At 54.2% G+C, this 10031-nt stretch overlaps 2 protein-coding genes across 6 annotated transcripts in view; one reads left to right on the top strand and one right to left on the bottom strand.

Moving 5' to 3' along the window:
- The first annotated feature begins 430 nt into the window (after positions 1–430).
- Positions 431–3830, top strand: MAFF (MAF bZIP transcription factor F). Of its 4 annotated transcripts, none has more exons than XM_017823501.1 (3): positions 431–475; positions 1682–1735; positions 1817–3830. In XM_017823501.1, the coding sequence occupies exons 1-3, from the start codon at positions 455–457 to the stop codon at positions 2228–2230; spliced, it is 489 nt and encodes a 162-aa protein (XP_017678990.1). In that variant the 5' UTR covers positions 431–454; the 3' UTR covers positions 2231–3830. The 4 variants fall into 4 exon arrangements, with proteins under 4 accessions (XP_017678990.1, XP_017678991.1, XP_017678993.1 ...); XM_017823502.1 differs by lacking the exon at positions 431–475 and adding an exon at positions 478–559; XM_017823504.1 differs by lacking the exon at positions 431–475 and adding an exon at positions 945–985.
- Positions 3831–4786: 956 nt separating this feature from the next.
- TMEM184B (transmembrane protein 184B) overlaps positions 4787–10031 on the bottom strand; it is a 30937-nt gene continuing 25692 nt past the window's right edge. The window contains exons 9-10 of one of the 2 annotated variants that reach the window (XM_017823430.1): positions 9145–9168; positions 4787–8111 (exon numbers count right to left, since the gene is read on the bottom strand). In XM_017823430.1, the coding sequence (XP_017678919.1) occupies positions 7870–8111; positions 9145–9168 (266 nt within the window). In that variant the 3' untranslated portion in view covers positions 4787–7869. The remainder of the gene's footprint in view (positions 8112–9144; positions 9169–10031) is intronic. The other variant, XM_017823432.1, reaches the window with a different exon arrangement.

Genomic DNA, 10031 nt, shown 5'->3' with positions numbered 1-10031 from the left:
GGGCCAATCAGCGGCACCACCCCCTAGGACGGACCAATCAGCGGCGCCGCTGCCGGGGCGGGTCCGTGGGGGCGGGGTACGCGCCACACCCTCCGCTTTCCCGAAGAGAGGAGGGCGGAAGGGCGGGAGGCGCCATCTTTGTGAGGGGTGGGACGGCAGGGGCGGAGCCGCGCCCCTTAAAGCGGCAGTGGCCCATTGCGGTGCGGCATTTTGCGCCCGGCACGGCCGTTCACCGGGCGTGCGTAGTCCTCGAATTAGGGTTATAACAGGCGCCGTTGGAGCTTGGCTGCGTTCGTAACGCGACGTGTTTAATACGCTGGCAGTGCGCCACGAGGGCGGTCACGCCGGGGCTCTCTTGGGGCAGCGGCCGCTTTAAGAGCAGCGTCCGCCCAGCGCGGCGGCGGCGGCGGGGAGGGGGCGCGGCGGGGTGACGTCACCGCATGACTGTGTTTTTATGAATGAAAAGAATCCGCGGGTGAGTAATCGTGGGGAGCGGGGCTGGAGTCGCCGCCCGACGCCCCGACCGGCACCGGCCCCGCGGCACCGCCGCAGCCGCCAGGTGAGCGCTGGCCGGGCGGCCTCCCTGTTCCCCGCTCCGCTTCTCCCCCTGCGGGGCGGCCGGGACAGGGGGGCGGCGGGGTCCGGCACCGGCTGGAGGCCGCTCTGCCTACGCCGAGGGCGGGGACCGGGGCTGGGGCTGGGGCTGGGACGGGATCGGACGGGTTGGGGGGGTGGGGGTGTCCGCGCTCGGTGCCGTCCGCGCTTTCCTCCCAAGTCCTGGCCACCGCCCTGGGGGGATCTGCCGCCGCTCCCCCGGCTCCGGCGGCGGCTCCCCGGCCCGGATTGCATCAGCTTCCAGCCGCCCCGGCTCCACCTTCCCCGCCGCCCCCCTCCAGCCCCTCATCCCTCGCGGGGCGTTCCCTGCCCTGCCCCGGCCCCACTCGCCCCTCCGAGGGCTCCCCTGACGAGGACGGAGCTCCCCGAGGTGAGGAAAGGCTCCTGGGCTGCAGCCTGGGGTCCCGAACCCCTTCCCACTTTCCGAGCCCCGGGACGGGGAGGAACCGGTCACCGACGAGGGACGGGCGCTGCTTCGGTGACTTTCTCTCTCTGCTGCTGAATCACGGGGAGGGCACTTCTCGCCCGCCCACCTGCGTGGCCCCGACCCTTCGTTTCCCGAGCGTGTGGATGCCCGACCCCTTGGGCCGGGAGCCGCGGTGCCCTCGCCCGCCGGGCCACAGGGGTGGAGGGGCGGCACCTCCGCGCGGGTCCCGGCTGGGTGGCCTCGTCACGGTGTCACTCCGTGGGTCTGCTACTTTTACTTTCCCTTCAACCTCTAGCGGATCCCTCCCGGGCTTCCTCCCCGCGGGGAAGCCTTGGCGTCCCAGCAGCCGGCTGGGGCGTTTTGGGTCCCATGGGCAGAGCAGCATCCCCACCATCTCGGGATGGGATGAAGGAGGGATGGGAAGTCCCGCCTTTCTCTATTATTATTATTGCTTGCAGTCATCGTTGCTATTAATATTATTACTACGTACTTTTTTTAAACGAGTGGAATGAGTCACACGGCCCGGGGTGGGGAGGCATGTGGGCAGTGGGCAGGGGACCAGCAGGGCCAGTGTCCTCTGTTCCGTGGTGAGGGCCATGGGGCTGGCTGTAACCAGCTTCTCTCCTGGCTGCTCAACAGGGCCAGCGTGAGGGAACGATGGCTGCAGACGGGCTCTCCAGTAAGGCCTTGAAGGTGAGTGCCACTGGGAACAGGGGGTTGGGAGGCAGGGGGCTGGTTTAGGGTGCCTCAGGCAACCGCCCCTCTCTCCGGCAGGTGAAGCGGGAGCTGGGGGAAAACACGCCGCTGCTGTCGGATGAGGAGCTGATGGGGCTCTCAGTGCGGGAGCTCAACCACCACCTGCGGGGCCTCTCCAAGGAGGAGGTGGCGAGGCTGAAGCAGCGCCGTCGGACGCTGAAGAACCGGGGTTACGCTGCCAGCTGTCGGGTGAAGCGCGTCTGCCAGAAGGAAGAGCTGCAGAAACAGAAGATGGAGCTGGAGTGGGAGGTGGACAAGCTGGCCCGGGAGAACGCTGCCATGCGCCTGGAGCTCGACACTCTCCGTGGCAAGTACGAGGCCCTGCAGGGCTTCGCCCGCACTGTGGCCACTCATGGGCCCACTGCCAAGGTGGCCACCGCCAGCGTCATCACCATCGTCAAGTCCGGCACCAACCAGGCTGCCTACTCCTAGTGCTGGCCTCCGTCCCCCGGCTGGGCACAGACCTCCCCGGGGCGCCTTCCCCCATGAATTGCCTCCCAGCCCTTCCTCAGCCTCCTCCCTGCTGGGACTTGTACCCAAAATCCTCCTTCTCCTCTCCCTTGACCTCCAGCTCCCCCAGGTGGGGAGGGCTGCTGCAGCGTGGGTGCTGGAGTAGAGGACATGACCCCACTGATGGCCCCGACAGCCCCCTCCCCTCCTGGAGGTGCAGACAGGAGAGAGCAAACCCACACAGGCAGCAGTGGGGAAGTATCCCATGGCTCCAAGCTGGCAGGAAAACACCAGGTGCCTCCTTTTAGGGAGAGGGTATGGGAGAGCTGAATGCAGGCCAGGCAGTCCCAGGAGCCAGAGAGGGAAAGGAGGAGAGAGAGGTTTTGCGGTGCAGGGGAAGAAGGCATAAGAGAGGGATATCAGCATTGGGCACACAATTTGGACCATGGCTGGAGCAGGGAGGGAGGTGGCAGCATGGCTGGAGTCTCTGGGGATGGAGATGGCGAGGGAAGGTTGGTAGGTCAAGGCGGGAGAGAAAGTGGCTGCAGGTTGATGTCTGGTACGGGTGAATGGAATGGGAAAGCACTGTGGCAGCTTGTGGTGCAGGGGGACCCCAGAGGTGACAGTGATTCAGGGTCCCTTGGGCAGGAGAGAGCTGGGGGACATGAGTGGGTCAGCCCAGGCTGTTTTCCACAAAGGGGAGAAGCAGTAGTGCTGTTTTATCTTTCCCTATCACGCACATCCTTCACGCCTCTTCCTGCTGACGGGACACTCAGCCTGGCTGGGTGTCTCTGAAATGCAGCAGCACTGGCAGGAAGGAAGCGGAGGCAGCTGGAGCAGAGATAAACACTGTTTTGCTCAGCACAGACCAGCTTGTACGGCCCCACCAAGCGCTCCCCAGTGCCCCACCGCCTACAAAACCCATGGAAAGGTGCTTCTGGCCCTTGAGAGACAGCTGCGGAGGCAGAGAGAGGGGTGGAGGTGCAGGAGGTGGGAAGGAGGGACAGAGAGCTCCTGGGAGCTGCCTAGCAGGCAGGTAGGCTCCTCCCTTTGGTTTTCCTCCAGCTTGGACACTGGTGTGGGACAACAGGCTCTTCGGCAGGCTGAAATGCTGGGGAAGAGCCGGGTTTGCATAATATGGGCAGCACAGGGGAGGTAGAGGTAGACCTGTCTTGGCATCTGCTGCTGTGGATGATTCCCCTGCCCCTCCGTTCTGCCCCTGCCTGGGTATTGCCACGTCAGCCACCCTCGGCTGCAGCCTCCATCCCTCCCCAGAGAGAGGTGCCTGCCACTCATGGAGGGGCACTGTGGTGAGCATCCCCCCACCCCAACTCCCCTTGGGTTTATTTATTGCACGAACATAAGTTATTTTCACGTCCTCTTTGCCATTCCGCCTCTCGGCACAGCCAGGATGTTGGTACAGAGCCGTACTTTATATTTTATATATGCAAATCACATTTTATCTTATACTTATATAGAGCAAAAAAAAACTTATTTATTTTCTGACTTACAGTATGTGTCCTACCCGACTTCTCTGTATTTTGTAGACTTTACAAATAAAGCAAGTTCTTTTTTTTCCACAGGGAGAGTGTGTTTAGTCGTTCTTGAACTTGGGACAGAGCTGTGTTTCAGTGAGACCAGATTTTCTAGCTCCCTCTAGCTTTGCTGCAGGACGTGTTCAAGAACGTGCCCAAAAAATGAGATGGGGGACCACTCATGACTCTTTAGAATAAGACAGATTTATAGTCCCTGAAAGAAAGGGGCTTGGAAAGCAAGCTTAATGCTGAACATCACTCCCCAAATCACTGCAGGAGCAGTTCAGCTGTGCTCAATAAAGATTTTCCTAGGAAAAATAATGCTTTTCACTAGAAAAATTCCCTCTGGGCTGCCCTTAGACTGGATGCAGGAGGAGAGGCAGGTGCAATCAGGGCAGCTCTGCCCAAAATCTTCCCTCCCAAGTGACCTCACTGCCTGACTCAGGAACAGCGAGTAGGAAAGGAGCGAGCTTGTCTCTGTGGATGGCAGAGGGGGAAGGAAATGTTGCAGGCACCTTACCCAGAGTTGAAGCCTGACCTCCTTGTGTGGAAAACCGCCTTTCCTCAGAGCTGAGGTGGAAGTGATGAGCATGTTCCCCTGATGCCCAGGTAGGCCTGGTCCCCAGCAGGTTGCAGCACTCAGGATGTTTTGGGGGTTTAACATTCCCCTTCCCTCTGTCACTTTCTGCCCCGGCCCCAAAGCTGCTCATGGAAGAAAAGCCCAGAGTCACTGTTTGTATGGGCCCATGTCAGAGAGCAGCCCCCTCTCTCCCACAGGTGTTTCTCACTGAGCACCTAAGGTAGGATTCATTTCTACAGGTTTTTGACACATGCCTTGAGCCATGAGTGGTGTCTCAGCCCAGAGTGCTGTAGTAATGCTGCTCCATCAGCTCCTACAGACACCTGGACCTTTCCTTCTGCCGACCCACCAAGCATCAGTCCCTGCATTGAGCAAAAGCTTAAAATCAGCTCAGAGAAGTCACCCAGACAACACCACACAGAGGCAGTTTAAGTACAATCTATATTATCTCTATATTTTTTATTTGTCATCATATTTGCTCATTTCTGCGGAGTATAACGTCACAAAGACCAAAATAGAGAGAGCGGCTTGTCGCTGAGCTCACATCAGTTAAACACAATAGGTACAAAACTAGGTGACTCTGTCTTATTTATCATACTTTTTTTTTCAGTCATTTATATACAAAGAACTACTCTATATGGAAAAATAATAAACAAATCCCATGGGTATGTTACATGGTAAACAAAAAGGAAGGAAGGAAGAAGAGCGGAAGCAGGTGAGGGAGAGCAGCTCCAAGGGCCTACTCCTGGAACTGACACATTTCTTGGGGCCCTGGGCTACCATGAGCAGACCTGCAAGACCACAGATACCTTGGCCTTCTTGGTTTCAAGCTCTGAATCTTATATTTGCTCCTCCAAGCCAGAGCGGCTTCAGAGCCAATCCTTGCTCTGGCACTTGCCTGTCGGGAGGGAGAGCAGCAAGCTCTGTGCTGGATGATTTTGTGTGGTGTTAAAAAATATATATGTATATAAAATTATAAAGCAGGGCAGCTGGCTGTTGTTTGGGCACTAGTTCTTCATCAGGCTTCTCTGAAGGCAGCTGGTGCAAAAGGGTTATATTGAAACCACTACATAAAGGATGCTTTGAGAATATCCAGATCCTCTGCACAGCATATATGTGCAGGAGACATTTCAAAGTAAGTTCTAAGAAACGCTTCTCCAAGCCTGGACCACCTTCATGCTCAATGAGGCAATAACTGAGATTTTGGATTTCGGCCACCCAAATGCAACAAAGATTGGGAACGGTCACCAAGTGGGCGACTGGGACATCATCAAGACCTGCAAATGCAAAGAAAGGGGAGGGTAGGATCATGTCCTACACCCTACTTTCTTAAGAGAGAGGGCAACTTTAACATAAGTACCTCACGTTTAAAGGACTATTAATCAAAGCCATAGAGGACAGAAGGAAAGCCCATTCAATCTTCAGCCCTGCTTTCCAGGCAGCTTATGCATGAGGAAGTTTTACACCAAGCCCACACAAAGCCTGGCAGAGCATATTTGCATGTCCATTTAAGCAGACACAGACTTAGGAAAAGCAGTAACTAACAGCATGGCATCGCAGGATGTGTACAAATGGGGAAATCCAACAGCACAGAAGCTGCTGGATCCACTGATCCTGCCTCCAGCTCCCTCAACAGTCAGCACTGTTGCTCCCACCTGATTCACCATCCCCCCAGACACAAGTACAGAAGGAGACATTGTCCTTAAGCCCTTCCTTTATCTTATTCTCACAGCAGGGAGCAAAACTGCCTCTCCTTAAGCCCTTTTGCCCAGCTTGGGCAGGGGTGTTGAGGAAATGAGAAGCTCTTCACTCACTGTCACTCCTGAGACACTGAACAAACAAGCAGATGGATTAGGAAACAAGTGGAGAGGTAACCTGAAGGCAGTAAACCAGCCTCCAGTGCTCCTAGCAGAGTAACGAGGGGCAGTGTGGAACCACACAGGTCTGCTGATGGCAGGGAAGGCAAGTGGGAGAGGAACGGAGAAACTACAGCCGAGAAGAACACAGCAGCTCGCTCCAATCTCTCAGTTTTGCTTCCTGCTTGCAGGTAGGAGCATCTGATCTGTAGCACTTGAGCATGCTGCCCACTCTTCCCCTAGATAATTTTAAGTAAGCAAGAGGCATTTTCTGGTCCCTGGATAGATCTACAGAGGGATCACTTCTGTTGTGGCTCTACTAAGTACCCATGGGCCCATCCGAAACCCAACAGTAGCAAGGGAAAGCTTCTCCCACTTTCATGGATAACGGTTCCACCCTTGATAGCACTGAGTTGCAGCAGGGTCTGTGAAGTGTGCAGCAGCAACTACTGCCTGGGAGAATAAAAGGGACAATTTCGACCAGCCAGGTCATGTCAGGTTTCAAGTCTGCTCCAGTTTGGCCCAGAACAGCTATGGAGATAAAAAACAAAGGAGTGTGCAACATTCCTTTCTGGATATTCCAGCCTAAGAGCAAAATTTGTGCAGCTCACAGGGAAAGTCAGTGATAAAAAGCATGGGGAGAGATACCTGTGAGAGACCAGGACCTGCTCTGGCAGCTACCTGATGCAACCCACACCTTTAAGAGGGGCAGCTGTGATGCTGGGGGACAGGAAACAAAAACAAAAAACTGATTTTGTGTTTACATATCTTCCCTTCCCAAAGAGGAGTGAAGGGGCCAGAGCTCTACAAACTTCCACTGCCTATCACAGGCAGTCCTCCATCTTCTTAGCAGGAGACATGCTCCACGGAGGCTTCTAGCCACAGGAACACAAGGGAGATGGGAAGCTTGGACACTTAATGATTAGAAAACTCCATCCTTGTGAGAAAGCAATTCCATCCCCACTGAGCCTCAACAAGCATCAGCTTTGATGGTGATCAGGGGATGTAGGGAGCCAAAGAAAAGGAAAAAAGTCCTGTCCTTTTCCCCCTCGCTCACTCAAGTGACTCTGACTCCAGGGCTCAAAACAAGGTGCTCGGGAGGGTGGGGGCAGATATTCCTTACTTAGCATTAAAGGCAATGGCTATATAGACCAGTCTCTGGTCTGATCCTCAGGAATGCTTATCGCTGCATCCCAATCCCATTTCCCAAGGATCACAGAGATGTTAGTACCAGAGAGTCGGGGAGAAAACTATGCCTACATCAACCATTCAGGAAAAAAAATACAAAGGAGTCAGGTTGTCCTGTTGGAAAAAAAAACAAAAACATTTTTGGCCACAACTCCAGGCTCTGGCCAGTGACGCTCCACACCAAACAGGGCAGGTGTGGGAAGCCAGAGCTCCAAACCCTGGAGCTTTGCTGCAATTAATTTGATTGCTGCTGTAAGGAATGGGCTCGAGAATAAAGTCCTGGCCATTCCACCACCTCCACACTGCTCATCATGTCCGTACCCACAAAAGCTAATGGGAAGTGCCCACACTTCTGCAATCTGTACTCTCTAGGAAGTGATATGACTTGTGTGTTTCTGCTTTAATAAATTATAAAAAAAAAAAAGGGAGGAAATTGACAGCCTGTGCTGGCAGTTTCCCCTCCTAGAATTCATCGTCAGAGCTCAGCAAGAGGGTCTTCTCGTTATCACGGGCACCGGAGCAGCTGTGGGAGCGCGAGATAACGTGACTGCCATTGCGCCAGGGTGGACCGTGCTCCAGCGTTGACTGCTGGGTGTACTGCTGGTAGGCTGGGGAGAAGTTGTGGATCGCATCTTGGACAATGTCATGAGGGTTCATGGTCTCCTTGAGGCTGCTGGAGATGCTCTTCATGGGAGCACAGCGACCTGTTTGGGTAAGACAGGGAGGGACAAGTGAGGAACACTGCTGCCTTCCCCCATGCCCCTGAACGTGAAGGTAAGGAGAACAGGGAACATGCAATCCTAGGTCCTGCAGACGGTATGTTACAGACTTCCTTAAGCAGCTGCTGAGGAAATGCCACACAAATGGCTTTACCAGTGGTGCTCCTAAATTCAGATGCTGTTAGCCAACTGAATCCACCTCAGCACTAAATGGGGTACACACCATGAGAATGGGACATACCCACAGTGACAACCTCCACTACATGCTACCAGTGCTGGCTTGAATGTGCAATGAAGACAGTCAGGTAGGGAGGTACTCCTGTAAAGGGTTTCAGAAGACAAAAACTAAGGAAATTCTAAAAATTCTAGGAGAAATGTCATTTGCCATTCCCACTCAGTGAAAATTACACTGCTGGATGGTATCAAAATGTCCACAGGAAAGAGACCATACAAGTGGGAAAGCAGCACAAAGGAGGGAAAGGAGGGGAACAGGCAGTATTAGAGGCAGAACCACCCCTTGTGTAGAGGGTGTCACAGTGATACCACGAAGGAAGCAATAGCTGGAGATTGTCCCACTCAAGTGCTGAGCACAGAGGAAGGCAGCATCCCCTTCTAGGAAATGCCATTTCTCATGGTTTTTAGGTTCCATTTCCAGTGGGAGTTTCTGGCTCTGCTCAAACCTGGGGATGAGCTCCCCAGAGAAGCCAATTATGATGATCATCTTGGGCAATTACAAAAGTGAGGGGAGGCTGGGGTGAGAGCACAAACCAGCTCCTTTGAGCCTGCACAGCTGACAGGAACACTCTGCAGCTGCGTGTTACTCCACTGCCCACACAGCCATTTTACTACTTATAATCCAGACGACCCTAAAGCAGCTGTGTGAGGCAGCAGAGTTACAGACCTACAAGGAAGGGGGAACAAGGGACAGGACAGGCTGTAGGCAAGCTGGGAATCAGGAGAGAACAGCATCTCAGCTAAAAGCCAACTGAGACAAACACACAAAGCATGCTGTACCTACCGTATGGCCCATATGATGGAACAGCTGCATCAGGGACCAGTGGCCAAAGAAGGGAGAGATAAAAGGAAGAGGAGAGAGAGAGACAGAGACAGAGAGAAAGAGGAAATAACAAGAACTGAACAAGGCCCACCACCGAAACATTACCCACTTGTACTTGCCAGCAGTTTACCCTTTCATCACCCACAGATCTCATCTCTCCCCACTGCAACAACTCTCCTTCCAAAACCTCTGGGGCTGGCTGGGATGGAGAGGTCATCTACAGGCTGCTATCTTCCCACACCTCATCACAGATCTCCCCTAGCAGGAAAGAACCCCTTTATTTGGAAAACACTGAATGTACATGCATAGACTGGGCACAAAAACCCCCTTTTCCCAGAGATAACATCCACCTTCCTCCTCCGTAGAATAAGACTTCTAGCAGCCCAACCCTCACAAAGTCATTACAGGGAGATCCTCCTCCTCCATGACAAATATATTGCCAAAGCAGAGTCTCATCTTCCCAAGCCAGATTCAAAACAGAGCCTGTTTTAGGCCCCATCCCTCTTGCCTTCAGTCTGTTGCACAACCTGGAGCAATGGAGTTCCCCTTTGGTGAGACAGGAAGAAGGACAAACCCACTCCACCAAAACGATGCAACTTCTTGCAGCCCTCAGGTCTGCAACAAGCTGTTGTGGGTGGTATACTGGGGAACTGAAAAGGGAACAGTGCAATTCAGGCAAGGTTTCTGCCCTGCAGAGCTGTTGCACAATGAATCTGTTCAGACACCGCAGAGGAGGGGATGTGACATTTTCCAAGCATTCAGGTTGGGAGTCATATCAGTGTGTTGGCTGCCTGAGGGACCAGTCTCCACCCAGTCTCACTACCGAAGAGACAAGCCATATGCACTGG

This window comes from Lepidothrix coronata, unplaced genomic scaffold (genome assembly GCF_001604755.1).
Source record: "Lepidothrix coronata isolate B3197 unplaced genomic scaffold, Lepidothrix_coronata-1.0 Scaffold102, whole genome shotgun sequence".
Classification (NCBI taxonomy): domain Eukaryota; kingdom Metazoa; phylum Chordata; class Aves; order Passeriformes; family Pipridae; genus Lepidothrix; species Lepidothrix coronata.
This window is presented reverse-complemented; position numbering and strand designations above follow the sequence as displayed.

Coding starts and splice junctions, on each gene's coding strand:
- MAFF (XM_017823501.1), top strand. CDS start 455: ATGAATGAAAAGAATCCGCGG. Junction 476..1,681: donor TGAATGAAAAGAATCCGCGG/GTGAGTAATCGT, acceptor GCTGCTCAACAG/GGCCAGCGTGAGGGAACGAT. Junction 1,736..1,816: donor TCTCCAGTAAGGCCTTGAAG/GTGAGTGCCACT, acceptor TCTCTCCGGCAG/GTGAAGCGGGAGCTGGGGGA.